Here is a 19,273-nt window from a genome sequence, read left to right as displayed (position 1 = left end):
ACTTCTTCGATGAGGCGCGTGCTGAAGAACTTCGGAACAAAATTTCCACATTCTCGCAGAAGGCTGGAGAGTCCTTCAAAGATGCGAGGATTAGATTTAGGTTCTTCCAGTGAGACTGTCCACACCACGGATTTAACAAAGTGCAGCTGCTAAGCACTTTCTTCCGAGGTCTCGCCTTACAGTATCAAATGGCCCTTGATACGGCGAGTGAAGGAAACTTCACTACTCGGAATCCGTTGGAAGCTGTGAGACTTATCGAAAACCTTGCTAACAACAGCAGCACCAAAAACACTGACTCTGAACGGAAAAAGTCTGTAGCCTCTATCGGGAAGGAACAGATGGACGAAGTCAGAGCTAAGTTAGATGTGGTGCACGAGCTTCTTAGGAAGCAAATCTGTTCAGCTGAAGGAGAAGTAGCAGATACGGAAGGAGAAGAAAATGTGAATTATATCGGAGGTACCGGATTCCAGAAATTTGGAAACCAGGGCGGAAACAAAAACTTCTTTGGAAATGGCCAAATAAGTAACCAAAATTCACAATTTCAAAAACCCTTCAACAACAGCAAGAGCTACTCGAACTCTTACTACCAAAATCCACCACCCCAGACTCAGGAAAGCAAGATCGAAGAGATGCTTGATCGAGTACTGTTGGGACAACAACAAATCACCGTGGATTTCAACGGTAAGATAGACTCTGCCTACAACAATCTGAACACCAAAATCAAGACCTTAGGGACTCAGTTGAGAAAACTTGAAACCCAAGTAATTCAGACGGGCGAGACTATAAAGAGGCAAGAAGCTTTCGCTAGAGAAGCAGGAGCCGACAAAGGAAAACACCACGTAAATGCCATCACAGATGATGATTTCTGGCAAGAGGTGAGAAATGAAAAGCTTGAGGAAGGAGATTTCGAAATCGAAAGCTCCATCAGTCTCGGCGAATCCCAATGGTGTCGACCGATGTCGATGAACTCGCATCGATCGACAGACCAAGATGAAGATGGATGGACAGATTACTCCAGTCATCGATCGACGTCGTCTGCCAAATCGACTGAATGCAATGCGGTTCGAATTCTAACTCATGAAGAATTCGCAGCTAAGCATCCTCACCCACCCTCCCCTTTCTATGATAAAATCGATCGATCGGTTGAGCCAACAATCGATCGACAGAGTGAGTCCGACGTCGATCATCACAATGCACCTCCCATAGATCGACAAGCACCTCTGACATACCGAGTGCGGTTACCCTCAATCGATAATGATTACATCAACGCACTCAGACCACCACCTAAACCATTAGCAAACCCGCCTGAACCAAAACCCAACCTTTTAAATAGTTCGCCAGAATCAGTTCAAGAAGAACAAGAATCTGAAAGGAGAAGTTTAAGGAAGAGAAAGGAGAAGATTCCTAAAAACCTTAAGAGGGAAGCTAACGATAAGGAGATGGATGGTTTCACTAAACGAGTCCTCAGAATCCCAATCGAAAACCCTTTTGATGAAGCTTACTTCACACACCGGTTGTGGATGTTCTTCAGAGAAACAAAGGTAACCGAGGAGGACATTAGGAGAATGTTTCATCAAGTCAGAGAGAAGATGAAACACATGATCACATTAACGAAGAAGAGTGATCCTGGGAAGTTAGCAATACCATGCGTAGTCAAGGGTGTTGAATTTCCCAATTCAATGTGTGACACATGAGCATCAGTTAGTATCCTCCCTAGGATCATGGCAGACCAGCTTGGTTTGACCATCGAACACTCAACGGAATCCTTCACCTTCGTGGATCTTTCAAAGAAACGATCAGGAGGTATCATAAGAGATATGGAGGTACAGATTGGTAATGCCCTTGTCCCTGTAGATTTTCATGTCCTAGACATCGAGCTTAACTGGAACTCTTCACTTCTGCTTGGAAGATCATTCCTAGCTACAGTAGGAGCCGTATGTGACATGAACAAGAACAAATTGTGTCTAACGCTCATAGACCCAAACATCCACTATGGCCCCATCCGACCTAAGAGAAAGGTCATTAATTCTGTGGATTATGGGAAAGAACTCGACTTCATTGGTGCATGCCATTGTGGAGCAGAGTATGAATCGGAGTACGAAAAAGAGTACTCGGAATCGATCGACACCCCAACATTTTCATCGATCGATTCCAATGTGTCAATGATGACCGATGACCGCAACAACACGTCCCTCGACGTAATGCACCCAGTTGACCATTTCGCTTCCCCAAATCATTGTTACCAACATTTTGCCTTCCAACCTCCAAGCAAGAGAGGATATGATGATTATTCCATAGGCAGTTGGGCAGACAGTGGTTTCCATGAAAGTTTTGCAGTTGACACTGTAATTACTTCACCTAATGAGGAACATACCGAGGAATACGATGAGGATTACTGGAAAGAACGTGCAATAGAAATGTCTTTGCAAGATGAAAGACTTGAAACACATAAGTTCACCAACACGTTTCCAACATCGTTCGACGCTGTGAACTCCACATCGATCGATACCCAACCCAACATTTTCATCGATCGACACCCGTAAAGGTACATCGATCGATATTCGCGCCGCAGTGAAAATTCAGGAGCAGGAGAATATTCTCTCCCCAACTAGGTTTATAGATACCTATATAAATCGTTTTGCACCTCCGAAACCACCTACACACATCAGAGCAAACACACAAGCAAAAAAGATGAACACTCTTCCTTCTACATCAACAGAAAAATCTATGAAGAGCAAACATCTCAAGAACACAAGTTCTGCACAAATTACACTGCCATCGATCGATGTAACTGTATCTACATCGATCGATACTACTCTAAACCCTAATCTTTCTATTTCTAAATTGAGTGATTATGCAAACATTGATTACAGTTTTCTAACACCTGATGAATTTGGTATTTTCAGGGACCCAGATGGCAACGCACGTGCAATGGATGGAAGGATTTTACAAGTGTCCAGAGAGGACATAGCAGACATCCTTCAAGTAGCCAATGGACCTGACAACCTATTCTCACAGCAACGTGGCACTCCAGACGTCATTCAAACAGATCCTAACAACCACGCAGGAGTCGCCACAATAGAGATCAACCCAGATCTATCACGCCAACCAAAAGGGCAATCATCGATTGACGGTACAACGGAGACATCGATCGACAGGGTAACACCAACGTCGATCGATAGGGATGAACCGACGTCGATCGACAGACGGTATGAATGTGGGAACCGCGCTTTCGACATGTACGGAGCCAGAAAGTTCACTTGGGAACAAAAGGATGAGTATGGAGTCTACAGAGATGAGCGTGGACACGCACGAGACGTAGCTGGTGAGATGATACTTGTCACAAAGGATAACATCAAAAAAATACTGGAAAGAGCATCTCTTTTTGAGGAGAGCCACATCTGTCTTCCAGAACATGCCATTTCCTTCACACTCACAAGACTGGCACCAGAACTCTACACCAAAGAAGAAATCGATGAGATGGTGTTTGGTATTTGTGGAGCTCAGGAGAAACTGGGAGAGGAGCTCAAAACATTGGTAGAAGACACACATCAGCCTTTGTATAGAGGCTACAATGAGCTTTTCAGATGTATGGCAGAAATGAGGACAGAAATTGAGAGTTTATGTCATCCACTTGAGAAGGAAGCTACGACCTCAGCATCGATCGACGCACCCCGTGCAACATCGATTGACGTCAATCTTTCTACAGCTCAGATCCCTGCAGAACCGCAATGTTCAACACAACACAGGGATGAATGGGAAGTCTCATACATCGACACAAGGATAAACGATGTTTACTGCCCTCTCAACAACAACGTGGACTGGCTAAGCACTAAAATCGAGCTACTACAGCAAGATCTGGACACCATTCGCAAGAAGGACCAACAACCAGCCACATCGATCGACATGTGTATCTTCACATCGCTCGACGCCAAAGTCTCAGCCATGAACAAGAGGCTGAGGACTTACGAGGATATGCATGACCGCTTTATATCACCAGTCATGACATATTTAAATAAATTGTCTAGTCAATTACTTCATGCCCAAAAAGATATTGAGAACATTACTAATCAAAGTTTTTTGCAGGCAAAATTGGCATCGATCGACAGGCTACGAGGGCCTTGGATCGATGGCAAGAAACCTATGGAGTTACTTCCTTACACAGCAGCAGAGGTTGACAAGATTACATCCAAGATCTACACTGCTCTAGACACCATGGAGGAACAACTTGACAAACGCTGCGATGACATCTACTTTCCATTCGACAACAAAATCAGTGGACTAGACAACCACGCAGAATGGCTACAGAAAGAAGTCAAAGCCATTCAGAGGCAACTCGCAGCTCAACATCAGATATCAGCATCGATCGACAGGACGCTAGCGAAATCGATCGATGGCAACTCGCCGAGATCGACAATGAACACATAATCACATCGATCGATGCCGAGTCTACACCAATCAGCGAGCAGCTGATACACAAGACGGTAGAGTCAATGCAAAAGTAACTGACAGATCTTTCAGCATACGCCTATGACAACATAGGCTGGCACCAGGTCAGCATTGACAGCATTCAAGAAAGGCTACAGAACATCTCCAAAGTACTTGAGAAGATGGATGACAAATGGACAAGAAATGATGAGGCCACAAGAAGTTTCATTGCATCTTGGTCCAGAATGCGCAGAGATGACGTGGATGCTTGCTTTCCAACAATCAGCTGTTTCTCCACCCAATAGCCAATCACTACCACAGTCAAGCTAAATGACTATAACCAAGCGCTGAGTGGGAGGCAACCCACTATTAGGTATTTTACTTTGGTTTTATTAGCTAGCATTTAATTTCTTTCGTTTTATTTCTTTCAGATTTAGGAGATCCAAGTAGGAGGACCTGAATATCGACCGACGACGAGACGTCGACATCGTTCGACACAGGCAACCACACGACGATCGATGTAATACTTACACATCGATCGATATCTAATCCGGTCAGATGTATCTTCCTTACTTGTTACATTTCGTACATCATAAACTATTCATCATAACTCCGGCTGAGTTACACTGGGACAGTGTAATTTAAGTCTGGGGGAGATTTACTGATATAATTTATTTTATTTTTATGTAAAAGGGAATTTCAAATAAATTATGCTTAGCTATTAAAAATAGGGACTATAATCCTATATTGATTTAAACATGAATATCTAACCAATCTTTAGCACCATTTTAGATTTACTGATTGCAGATAGCACTAAAGATGCTAAAGCGGATCAACCTATCAACTACACACTTACCTTGAACCGTATGAAGTAACCAAAGCTGATTTCCAACACTAAACCTGACATAACCGCTTGTCTTGGGGCTTGGTATACATGGATCGGATTCTTCAGACAAGTCTGGAAGGTAACGCCTGGTTTAGATTATTTATCACATTTTCTCTCTCTCAATTTCGACCCTAGATTGGTTAGTGAGTATAAAAAAATAAAAAAAATATAAATAAAATATAAATAAGATCTATTGTTTAATTAGGATGAGTCTGAACATGACTTGGTGGCTAAAACCATTAAGGCTTGATTCATAAATACTTAAATAAAAGAGTTCGAAACGGGACTTGGAGGCGGCAATCTTCAAGGCTCGCTTTCGGAAAAAACTCTTGGATATAGGTCAAAAAGAAGTGAACAAAACTTGGTGGCAACCACCATTAAGTTTTGATTCATGGAAGCCTGTCCAATCTTGGTCACTGATCCTGCAATGGAAGCAGACTTTGACTCAAGAGAGAAATTTAGAGAGAGAGAAACTATGAACTAACTTTTACCTGCAGCTCCAGATACCTGTCTAAAATCCTTGCATCCTGTGATCGATACTCCCAAGGTAAATCATTCACTTTATATTTATGCTAAGAAATGAAATCAGTAGAGGGGATGTCAGACGTGAATTGATGAGTTGTGTTATGTTAGAAATGGTTGCTAAGCTAGGATATTGTATAGTGTGCTTTTGTGATTAGGACTTTTTAAATGTGGTTGCAAAATTGTTGAGGAAAGATTTCTATGTTTTAAAATCTTAAATCCCTAAATATTTTCAAACCTCTTTCAGAGAGACTGCCCGTATGTTTTGCTTGAGGACAAGCAAAAGGGTAAGTCTGGGGGAGTTGATATACCTTGGATTTGACCCATTTTTATCCATGGTATATAAGTATTTTACTATATATATCTATGTTTTCTACTCTTCTAGGTATGTTTTTAGGTTAAGGTGCATTTCGGAGTAAAGCTATGACTTTGGAGCATTTTGGAGCTTAAAAGACATTTCACCCGAGCTGACCACTTAGAGGTCGACGAGAGGAAGAATAATCAATCGATGCGCATCAGTCATGACGATTGATATCAGTAAATGCCTCGACAGATGAAGATTAATATCGATCGATGTACACAAGTACCGTCGATCGATGTCGAGACACCAGACGCGACATTTTGGATTCATCAGACTTAAAAACCAAGGCCAAGCCAAATTACCAAAATGCTCTGACGAGTTTTTAACCTAGTAGAATATATACTGCCTAGTGTTTTTGACGGCAAAGAGAAGAGAGCTTTTTCTAGACCCAGTTTTGTTACAAGTTTCATTTTGGGAGAGAAGATCACTTGTGATTGGAACTCCTTGTTTCTATTTCTTTTCATCTATTCTATGAGTTTCTATTTATCTATTGATATGAATTGCTTTACTATGTCTGAGTAGTTCAACTGTTAGATCCAGGGTTCATATAGGTTTGTGGGATTAGCCCCAAACTATAGATCTACCTTGTTGTTATTCATGATAGATTTGTATTCATTGCTTGTTTTAGCCTTGCTAACTAGAACTTGATCATAGGATTGCATATTCAAGCACCCTTGTTATCCCATCCTGACATCTATCTATCATATTAGGATTGCTAGAGAGGGCTAACCGCCAATTTAGAATCTTAGTAGGGCATTTCATACTCGCGCATAGGCCTGGCTAGAACCCGTCGATCGATGTCCTCAACTGACAATCGATCGATGTTGGCAAAGGTGTATCAGTCGACGTCTTAATAGACTATCGATCGACACTCTCTCGTGTCTGCATACTAACCGGTGAGACACGAGATCTAGTCTGTTAACCAGTAGTACATGCGACAGCTGATCACTGAGTTAAGCAAATGAGCTCTAATATATCATGCATGCAACAGTTAGGCATCTATAGGTATTATAATCTCCAACACTTGAATAGTGGCCCTGCATCTAATATCATTTCCAACCAAGTTACATTTATATTTACTCGCTTGTTACTATTGCTATTCCATTTAAACATTTACAACCTTTAGAATTAATAAACACTAGATTTGATTGTTCCCTGGCTCCTTGTGGATTCGATCCCTAAGTACTACATCTGAACCTCTTTTGATGAGAGTAACACTCCTTATGGTAATTTGAGTGGTATCAAAGCTCAAGCAAAATTCAAAGCATATCGACGAAAGCTCAGCAACATCTGCTACTCAGCAAACTGATAATGTTCGCCAAAAAATTGGCACAAACAATAAAAAAATTACGGTTTCCCAACCTGGCATGTTCGATCTTTGCCAAATATTGGCACGGAGAATCGTGGCAACGACATGTCGCATCTTAACACAGTTGACCTTCGCCGAAAGCTCAGCACGAATGATCAGTCTACAGATAAAGAGGAATACAAAAAAAAATGTTAATTTCTATGTCATCGGCACTCCAGCACCATGGAACATAATCCTTGAAACTCTATGGAGTCATTCAGGCACGGATAATCTGCCTGAATGTTTTCGCCAGAGGAATACAAAAAAATTGTCAATTTCTCTGTCATCGGCACTCCAGCACCATGGAACAAAATCCTTGGAACTCTATGGGGTCATTCAGTGAGAGTCATTGCCTATAACTACCACCAATGTGTCAAATTCCCAACTGCAAACCGGAGAACATTCACCCTTAAGGAAGATCAGAAAGCTGCTAGAAACCTCTTGAACACAGAGATGAATCTATAGAAGGCAAATTTTGTTGTCTAAATAGCTGCCAAACCTATTGAGAAAATTTATCCACAAAAGGATGAAATCATCGTGATCGACATCGAGAAAGACAATCGAGATTGAGTGGTAGGAATGATTGCGTACTTAGCCATAGATATAAAGGAGAAGATCGTCAAATTCCATCGATGATGATCTTGTTGGTTGCTTTGTCTTGACCACTACCTTAAGGGTATATCAACGTGGATGTGCTCAGGCGAATCCTTCATTTTTTCACAGAATCCTCGGAATTTGTTGGAAGTGAACTGGGATCCATTATCAGTGACGAAATCGTTCGGAAGTTCGTACATGCAGATGATGTACTTCTAGACGATGTTCTGCACTTCTTTGTATGTGACCTGAACGAAATCTTTTGCCTCCAACCATTTTGTGAAGTAGTCAGTCATCACGAGTAGGAAATGTCGTTGGCTTGAGCTCGAAAAGGGGCCAACTATTTCCATTCCCTAGCGTATGAATGGGTAAAGTGTTGCCATCATACCTAACACTTCGTTTGGAAAGTGAATGGACCATGCCTCTAACGTTTATGACCTTTAGAAGCATAATCTTTGCAATCTGCTACTATTGCTGGCCATAAATGAATTAGTACTTTAACCATAAAGTCAAAGCTCGACGTAGTGGGCACTTGGCGTTTTGAGTCTACAAGATTCCCATTTATCGTGAGGAAATGTACAGTCAGTGAGGTATCATAAGATCGGAAGCCTCCACTCTACTACAGTGGCGTCATTGACGTCTTCATTAAAAGTGTCCATATCAATATCCATGTTAGTTTCTTCCACGGTGGGAGCAACGATTTCAGATTTCTCGTCGGACAATGTGATGCTCGGCTTCTCGATTCTTTCTACCAAAATGGTCCCATGTATCTGATCTTTGGGATTACTCCCCAATGCAGCAAGTGGATCTGCGTGTATGTTTTCTTCTCGGGGAACCTTTGTTAGTTCGAAAACTTGAATTCCTTTGCGAGATCTTGGATGAATTTGAGGTAGACGTCCATACGTTTGTTCTTAGTATTGTAATATCCACTGTATTGATTGATAAAGAGTTCAAAGTTTCAATAAGCATGTATATGTTTTGCTTGTACCGCTATTTGTAACTAAGGTTCGGCAATAATGGCCTTATACTCAGGTTCATTTTTTAATGCCGCAAACCCCATGAATAATGACTACTAGATGAGTTGCCTAGTTGGAGACTGAAGATGAACTCTTGACCCCAAATCCTTTATTGGATGAGTATCCATCAACATGTAAGATCCAGTTCTTCCTAGGAAGGATCAGATTATATTCTAGTTTATGAGCTAACTTGATAATGACGTCTGCGAGGACTTGTGGCTTTTCTGCTGATTGGATTTTTAGTTGATATCACGTTCGCTAAGCTCGATAGCCCACTTCGTCAACTTGGCGGATTGGTTAGTATTATGCATAATAATTTGAAAGAGGTTGATTAGTAAGGATGATAATAGAATTAGACTGGAAATACGGCATAAGTTTTATTTCCGAAGTAATGACTGCTAGAGCCTTTTTTCGAGTGTCGTGTTTCGGCATCAGTCATTCGTTTACTAGTGTAGAAAATGGGCTTCTTCTCCCCCCTACCCCGATATTCTTTGATGCGGACGCTACTAGTCGCAAGGGAGGAAACTGCAATGTAAAGATAGAGTGTATCTCCTTCTTTGGGTTTGGCTAGTACATGTGGAGTTGTCAGATATTTCTTCAGGTGTCTAAATCCTTCCTCACACTCGTCATTCTAGATAAGTTTCTTGTTTCCTCAAAGGAAGTCATAAAAATGTAGGTATTTGTAGGTGGAGCGTGAGATTAATCAATTAAGATTGAGGATTGCTGAGATCTACTTTAGATTTGCCTTGATGCCTCTCTGAGTGGTAATGTACCCTAGGAACTCGCAGGAGACAAATCCAAAAGTACATTTGGCCGGACTGAGCTTCGTGTTGTACTCGTTGAGGATGTGGAAACATTCGTTCATATGAGTAATGTGATCGGCAACAATTAATGATTTTACGAGCATGTCGTAGATATACACTTCCATAGTGACACCAAGCTTGGTGGCTAACATTTTATTGACCAATCTCTAATAAGTTGCTTTTGCATTCTTTAGTCTGAAAGGCATCATCTTGTAATAATAAGTTTCACGATCACTGATGAATGCAGTTTTTTCTCTATCGCCGGGATGCATCATGATATGATTATATCCCGAGAAAGCATCTATAAATGTTAACAGCTCATGACCCGCTTTAAGGTCTTCATATCTCCTTATTAGGCTAACATTTTATCTATTAAATTTTATTTGATTCGTTATTTATTTTGATTCGATCCAAAAAATCCGTATATCCAAAATTCTTCGGAATAAAACATATATTAAAAATCAATATTTGTTTAAAAATGTATCAAATCACAAATACTAAAAAATTTAGCGGCAAAAATCCACTCCACTTTTATACAGATAGATTTTTATCTACAATTAAATATAAAGTTTCAAATATATAATTTTATATAGTTATTATTTTAACATATAATTTTATTAATTGTGTGGTAAAAAAATTACTTATAAAATTTTTAAATTAAGAAAGGACTATAACATTTTTACAAAAAACTAAGGGGGCTTTATTGGAATAGGGGTTTGAGAAGGTTTTGAAGATTTAAGTTTTGGTGGAATTCATAGAGGTTTGAGTTGAATTCAAGGATTCTGTTGGGGATTTAGTAGGATAATTTGGTAGGATTTGGTAAGATCTGTTTTTAATATTCTAATAATAAAATTAACCATTCAGACTATTTTTCAACACCAATTTATATCTTCTTTCTCGATGCCCACCTTTGTACACAGAAAGAAGAGCTTTGACTGTTTATTTCAGTTTTTCAATGATGAAGACTCAAGACGGAGGAGATGAAACATTTTCATCTTGAAGAGTTTTCTACTGGAAGTATAGGAACAAATGGTATGTCGAGAGGTTTTGTTCTCTGTTACAGTCAATTTCAATCCTTTTGTATTGTTACTGTAGCCATGCTCAGACCAAACAAAAAACTCAAGTTTCGTCTTCCACGCAAGGATAGAACGAAGAAGAATACAGGTTTCTGAATAATCCAAACTATCTCTTCTCGTTGATTTTTTTTTAAATACCATCTATGTAGATGGTATTCTTTCTTATTGAATTTAAGGGGTAAATGACGTTTTCTAATAACCCAAAAGAACTTTTTATGAATCCCATTGATGAAATCCATATTTTCCAATAAGAAGAGATTTGATAGGATTTCTACAAATGCTATATCCAATAACCATAGATTTGTAAAGGTTTTTATAAATACCATATTCAATAAGGGAGAATTTGACAGAATCCTAATTTTTTATGAAATCCCTAATCCAATAAGCCCCACTAATTTTTTTTTGTAAAAATTCGTCTTATAAAAATTTACGGAACATATACTTTCCCTAATTGTTACTTTTTAATTTATTTTATGCAAGATATACTTTGAAAATAAACTTGTATAATTTTTTCTAGATTTACTTGTACTAAATAAAGTACCTGAGTTATCTGTAAATATTTTCAAATATTCATTATGTTTTTTTGGATATCCGAAAATTAGATACATATTTTCGAAGTAAAGCAAATTGGAAAATGAATATTCCTTGTATGAACAAAATCACAAATAAAATTATAGTATTATTCGCTCTGTGCCCACCCCTACACCCATCGTACCAGATTTTCAGTAATGTTTATTTACATGGACTAAATTTTTGGGATAATTTTTGCTTGGCAAACTTAACTATTGAATGGCTGACATAAACAAATCCAGACATCGATTTAATTATACACCCTTATATTAGATTTCCTCCATTTCATAAAGATAAATGTTTTTTATAAAAAAAAAATTGTTTCAAAGGTATTTTTTTTTTCAATACATTTTTATCAACCAATAATGATTAATTATGAACTTCAAAAAATTTAATTGCATTAGTTAAATTTTTATTGGTTTAGAGTTATGAGATATAAAAAATAAAAAGTATTATTCATTTTAATACTATCATTTAATATGGTTTATTAGTATATGCGAAAATAAAAAAATATACATCATTTTGAAACACATAATCTAGAGTAAATTTAGGGGTTTGAATTTATTTTATAAACATGGGATACAATGAACTTATGGAAGATGTTAGACTAATTTCTAAACGGAGGTGTAACCTACAAATATATTATTTTTTATGATATTCAAGTGAAATCCAAAATATTATCCCATATCCGTATGACCACATATTTTTAGTTAGTGTGGTGGGGTTGTTTTGAACCCAGATCGCTTAGCTTCTCAAAGCCTGCCTACCAGTAGACCACTCATGTGTATAAAATGACATCAACTGTGAATGTTGAAACCAACTTTCTCTAACGATCCACATAAATCCTCAACTTTTCAAGAATGACAAACTATCTCCCAGATCCCTTAACCACTTCCACTAAACCCAGTCTTATTAAAGAAGAAGAACGATTTGATGAAGAAACATTGAGCTTACAAGCAGAGCGGATCTTGTACTCCGTTACATTCCCTATGGTTTTCAAAACCGCCTTGGAACTTGGTGTTATTGACACGATCGTAGCTGCACAAGGTGTATGGCTCTCGGCTTCTGATATTGCACTTCGTCTCCCAACAAAAACCACCAACCCGAAGGCACCGGTTTTGTTGGACCGGATGCTGGTTTTCCTAGCCAGTCATTCGATCTTGACTTCCTGTATGGTTGAAGCCGGAGAGAACGGTCAAACCGGAAATGGTGAGAGGCTATATGCTGCTGAACCGGTTTGCATGTTTTTCTTAAACCGTGGAGAAGGCTCAGGTTCTCTCGCATCTCTGTTTATGGTTGCCCTAAGCGAAGTCTATTTTAAGAGTTGGTTAGTAACTACGACTTTCTTAACATTCATACAAAAAAAGTACCAAGTTCTTTATTTTTTTCACAAACAAACCAAATTATAATAAACCCATGCCCGTTCTACTAAACCTTCTAATATACTGGTCAGTCAAAAGTTAATTATTAATTCATAACAGGACTCATCTCAAAGATATGGTTTTAGAAGGAAAAGATGCATTCACCTCTGCTCATGGCATGAAACTCTTTGAATACATTGGTTCAAAGGAACCGTTCGGTGAGCTGTTTAACCGAGCAATGTCAGAATCTTCTACCCTCACCATGAAGAAAGTTTTAGAAGTTTATAGAGGATTTGAAGATGTAAATACTTTAGTGGATGTTGGAGGAGGAATTGGAACTGTTATAAATCTAGTGCTTTCCAAGTATCCTCACATCAAAGGCATCAATTTTGACCTACCCTCAGTATTAGCCCATCCTTCTGTTTATCCAGGTATAACAATATATAAGTGATTTTATTAAAATTAATTATATTGAATTGCGAGGTTTGATAACTTTATTTAATTTATATAGGAGTGGAGAATGTTTCAGGAGATATGTTTAAAGAAATTCCAAACAGAGATGCCATCTTCTTGAAAGTAACTTCAAATATACGCTTAGTTTTTAATAACAAATCATTAGTTTCAATGTTTAAGATAGATATTGACTATGAAATAAAATGGATAATTTGACAGTGGATACTACATGATTGGACAGATGAAGATTGTATAAAAATTCTAAAAAATTGCTGGCAAAGTCTTTCTGAGGGAGGAAAAGTGATAATAGTCGAAATGACTACTCCCGAAAATACAAAGATCAACGACTTCTGTTCGAACATTGTGTATGCCATGGACATGTTTATGTTAACCCAATGCTCGGGTGGTAAGGAGAGGTCTTTCTCCCAGATCAAGAATCTAGCCTGTGATTCGGGTTTTGTTCGTTGTGAAATCAAATGTCATGCCTACTCATATTGTATTATTGAGCTCCACAAATAGATTAAAAATGTTACGAAAGAAGTTTCATCTCGTCCTTGTGAAAACCACAAACCTAAGAAGCTTCTTTGTTCTCAATGGTTTTCTTTATTAATGTGTGTAGTATGGTTTACCGTTGATGGTTATTTTTTTATTTTCAAGATTGTGGTGATTGATTAGTGTCAAGAAGGTGAATAATTGTAATCAATTCGTAAGGGTTGTTGTTGTTGTTTAACCAATTGTACTTTATTCGGTGTAAAAAAAGTACTTTAAGTGGGGCTTATTGGATTAGGGATTTCATAAAAAATTAGGATTTTGTCAAATTCTTCCTTATTGAATATGGTATTTATAAAAACCTTTACAAATCTATGGTTATTGGATATATCATTTGTAGAAATCCTATCAAATCTCTTCTTATTGGAAAATATGGATTTCATCAATGGGATTCATAAAAAGTTCTTTTGGGTTATTAGAAAACGTCATTTACCCCTTAAATTCAATAAGAAAGAATACCATTTACATAGATGGTATTTAAAAAAAAAAATCAACGAGAAGAGATAGTTTGGATTATTCAGAAACCTGTATTCTTCTTCGTTCTATCCTTGCGTGGAAGACGAAGCTTGAGTTTTTTGTTTGGTCTGAGCATGGCTACAGTAACAATACAAAAGGATTGAAATTGACTGTAACAGAGAACAAAACCTCTCGACATACCATTTGTTCTTATACTTCCAGTGGAAAGCTCTTCAAGATGAAAATGTTTCATCTCCTCCGTCTTGAGTCTTCATCTTTGCAAAACTGAAATAAACAGTCAAAGCTCTTCTTTCTGTGTACAAAGGTAGGCATCGAGAAAGAAGAAATAAGAGCTAATTTGCTGAATATACCAAAAAGGGTGGGATACCATTGAATTGGGGGAAAATGGTAGTAATGGGGGAAAAAAAATTGAAGGGAAATAGTGTATGGAGTGCAAATAGGGTGGAAGTTGTGTGTAGGGAGTACAAATACTCAAGAAATAAATTGGTGTTGAAAAATAGTCTGAATGGTTAATTTTATTATTAAAATCTTAAAAACAGATCTTACCCAATCCTACCAAATTATCCTACTAAATCCCCAACAGAATCCTTGAATTCAACTAAAACCTCTATGAATTCCACCAAAACTTAAATCTTCAAAACCTTCTCAAACCCCTATTCCAATAAAGCCCCCTAATTTAAAATAATACGTGGCATTTTATTCCAAAAAAACAAAAAAAATTTCTTGACATATTAATCCTAAACGTTAATCAAAAATTGGTTAAATATATTACTGAAATAAAATTTAATAAAGTTTTGAAATCACATGTGTTTCATAACTTCTGTTATCAATCAAACTCTACTTTTTAGAAGCAACTGCAGATTTGAACATGGAGAGTTCCATGCACATAATAATGGTTAATTCTCGGATAATATTTGATTAAGCTTAAGCATCAAAGATAATATTCAGAAACATTGGCAAGCAGTTCAGATCTAGAAAAAAATAATAGTAACTAGATTTTGACCCGTGCAACCGCGCGAGTGTTTGTTTCATATTTCTATACATAAATTATTGTTTTTAAACATTAGTGGTATATATTTTTAACGTTAATCATATACTTAAATGTTTATATAACTATTTCAAATACATTAATTTTATAATTTACATGTTATAATTAATCAATTGGTTAAAACCATATGTATTTTCACTTCTTACTATATATTTATCTTATTGTATTTGCATTTAGTTATTAAGCAAATTAATATATTCATTAGAAAATATATTTGAAAATTATTTTGTATTTAATTTATGCAAATTAATATATACTCATTTACTAATATTTTTTATGCTTATGTATTTTAGATAATATATTATTGTATATACAAAAGTCTAAGATATATTAATTTTTAGACATGTATTATATGGTTTGCTAATTTTAAGCCGTTCTATCATCATATTATATTTTTAAAATAAATAATTTATATTTATGAATTTTTTTTTTTAAATAAATTTATCAATTGAATATACTTTTATCATATTTATTTAATTATAATAATTGTATTTTAACATGATCATGACTATAAAGTAGATAAAATAGGATATAATTTAGTTATTTTTCATTTTATAAACGATAACTTAAAATACATTAAATTATTGTTAAAGTAGTTACAAATATTTTATGATTAAAGTAGTTACAAATATTTTATATTATAAGCTTTAGAGAAATACATGTTAATTTTTATACATGTATTATATAGTTTGCTAATGTTAATCCATCTTACCAATGTATTAGATTTTATTTTTGAACATAAATATTTTATACTTACGAAAATAAAATATATAAAATTTATAAATTTAATACAAATTTTATTATATTTAGCTTAATATGATTGATTATGATAGATCATATTATATTTAGCTTAATATGATTGATTAGGCATAATGGTATCAGAGCCTAATTCTCAGACTTGCGTTATGATAGATCGAATCCTTGTTTATCACTGATTGTTTTAAGAAATCTGAAAAACATCCTTTCATAATGTCTACCTCAAACCCTACATCCATTGATTCTCAGTTTGCAATTTCTACTTTCCCTCGAAGTAAAAGCCGTTCTTCCTCTTCAAAAATAGATTCCCTATATGAAATCGAATATGTTCCGGGCGATCAACTACCCGAAACAACCCTTCCCCTTCTAAACCCATATGAATATTTTACAAAAAAGCCTAGCGCCTTTTCTGTTAAAGGTGTTCGAGATCTCATAAAACCTTCATCAAGTCGAAAAGTCATGGAATATGTCCAGTCCAGCAAATTCTCGTCTTGTCAAGTTCCAGCTACAGAAGAAGAGCAATTCATTTCTCTAAACATCCCAAAAAACCTACCTAGGTTATGGCAGCAACAAGGCTATACTCATCTTCACTTTGGTGTAGTACGAATTGGGTTAACCTTACATGCGAGAAAATGTTTACCTGTCATTGCTCGTATAGCTTTAATCGACTCTCGATTAAAGTCCTACCAGCAAGCGTGCATTGGAACGGTTCAGACAACATTAAACGCAGGAACATTATTTATAACACTGTTTCCAAACTTTAATGTTTCTTTACAAGACCCAAATCTCTTAAAGACGCTTAAAGTTCAACTTCAACTGGTCGGAGCACCTATGCAAGAAAAAAGTGTAGCAGCTACCTTGCATCATCAAATAGTCTACCGAATTCAAGACCACGCACTTGATCTTGTACTTCCCTCGTCAGACGAAGCACTATACCTCGAAGTCACTTCGGCATCTCAAGCGCCAAACTCGATACAAATCCCTAGACAAATTTCTCGTGAAGAACTGTTGCGCCGACTACCGGAGTCATGGGTAACAAGTTACGAGAAGCTTCATCAAGCTACCCAGTCACCCATTCAATCATCTGAAGTCAGCTTTCACTCTCGAAATGATGGAACAACCGAGATCAAATTCGAAAAACCCCGATCATCTTTCCGAAAGCAGTTGTTCAGTCAGTTCGCAATACAGATTGATGAACGAAGCTTCCACGGTCCAGCAAAAGAACAAAATCCAAAACCAAGTTCTTTTGAAAAAGATGGAACTGTGATCTATCCTTTCAAAGACAAAGACGGACATTGCTACTTCGATGTTTGTTCATATGCTGCTTGTGATGAAGCAAGCTACAGCTACGAATCTGATGAAGATATTCGCATACGTCGAAGAAAAAAGAAGGACCCACTCTATAAAAGATATCTCGAAGGAGACACTTCTGTTGGTCCACTTGGTGAAGGAAAGTACGACTTTATAGTTCAATACTCTGAAGAGAAGGAAGAACCAAGGCAGCAGATCATGATGATCAACCCCAAAGACTTCCCGCCACAAGAAGAATTTTTAAAGAACAATGTTGCGCATTGCCCAAAAATTCTTTCTCAAACCGTGGACTCTTCTGGTCCTAGCCAGTTAAGTCAAGCGGAGAAGGTTCTCAACTGGCAAACAGAAAATTCACTGGCACAAAATCAACTCTTATCGACCATAAATCATAAGGTTGATCAACTGGTGGAAGAATACAATAGCAGATTACTCAGCCTCCAAAAATTGATCACTGATATACACGGACGACTAGAAAATCTACATCAAGAAATGATGACCATGGCAAAACAAATGATGGGAAACATAACTCAATTTCGCAACAAAGAAGCAGAGACAACTAGTCTTAAATATCAGTTACGAGATCTCCAAAGATGTCTAGAAAGCATGGTTTAAAACCAGCAAGCTAATGCGTACTTTGATCCCCTTGGCGGCACACCTTCAAGCATACCAATGTACCAAGGATCCTACTCACCTGGCTTCCTTTTTGGTCAACAAACTCAAAAAACAAGATCCCCAGTTCCGAGCTTTCTATCCTCTGATGAAGTCTTTACATCTCACTATGGTTCGACTTCAACCAACTATCATACCAAGACGACTCAATCCAAGCCTCGACGCTCAAAAGAATCGGAATTTCAAGTCAATCCTAGTAAGAAACCGACTCTTACATCTTCCTCCAGTCATGAGTCAGTAGAAGACAGCAAAAAGAAAGAAAAGGACATTGGAATAATCGAATTTTCAATGGCCAATCTGTTCAATAACCTTAGTGAAATTCCAGAATTGCCTGTTCAAAAGGATCAGCAACCCTTGTCTTCCGGACAGATTACGAGAATTAGTCACTATTCAGACACAAATTCCAGTGACTATGAAACCGAATCAAATGATAGTTCCCTACCAAGAAAATTTTCAATCGGAGAAGGGTCAAGTACTCCAAAGAAAGAGCCAGATATCAACGAAGTCTATTCAAGCGACGAAGAGATGAACTATGCGCCTCCAAATCAACCTCCAAATCAACCTCCAAATCAAGAGATTCCAACGAAGCAATTTTCTTCAAAAATTATGGTTTTCACTTTTGATGATATACCATTTGAAAAGTGGAATGATCGTCTCGACGAGTTTCATGCATGGATGAATTCTGAAGCTATCACATCCCCTTTGCACTTGGTGATCCAGCAATTCACAGCAAGACTATCTGGAGCCCTTAAACAATGGTGGAATTCACTTGGCGAATATAGACAGCAGCAAGTATATCAAACAACAATAACATTGCTTCTTGGAGAAATCCATAGAGAATTCATTGGTACACCCACACACCAGAAAGAGCAACTACAAGAAGAATTCTTCTCAGCAAAGTGCTGTTCGTTAAGAAAGAAAGATCTTTCAAAACACTTTGAAAGACAGACACGAAGATACTACGCGCTAAATGGCCTTAACAATCCAAGCCTGAAGCACGTATACCTCTCCACCATCGACGATTATCTTAGTCAGCAGACTAAGC

At 37.3% G+C, this 19,273-nt stretch overlaps 2 protein-coding genes and 1 non-coding gene across 3 annotated transcripts in view; 2 read left to right on the top strand and 1 right to left on the bottom strand.

Moving 5' to 3' along the window:
- Positions 1–19,273, top strand: part of LOC117126544 — a 391,277-nt gene that overhangs the window by 156,124 nt on the left and 215,880 nt on the right. The window lies entirely within an intron of this gene.
- LOC117126983 lies at positions 28–133 on the bottom strand. The gene has a single exon (XR_004449744.1). It is a non-coding gene; the product is annotated as a small nucleolar RNA R71 (small nucleolar RNA).
- On the top strand, positions 12,465–14,196 carry LOC117126541 (indole glucosinolate O-methyltransferase 4-like). Its single transcript, XM_033274870.1, has 4 exons — positions 12,465–12,931; positions 13,086–13,396; positions 13,477–13,541; positions 13,638–14,196. The coding sequence occupies exons 1-4, from the start codon at positions 12,465–12,467 to the stop codon at positions 13,935–13,937; spliced, it is 1,143 nt and encodes a 380-aa protein (XP_033130761.1). The 3' UTR covers positions 13,938–14,196.

The sequence above is a fragment of the Brassica rapa genome, chromosome A07 (assembly GCF_000309985.2).
Source record: "Brassica rapa cultivar Chiifu-401-42 chromosome A07, CAAS_Brap_v3.01, whole genome shotgun sequence".
Classification (NCBI taxonomy): Eukaryota; Viridiplantae; Streptophyta; class Magnoliopsida; order Brassicales; family Brassicaceae; genus Brassica; species Brassica rapa.
Note: the sequence above shows the minus strand (reverse complement) of the source record. Positions and strands in the feature narration are given on the sequence as shown.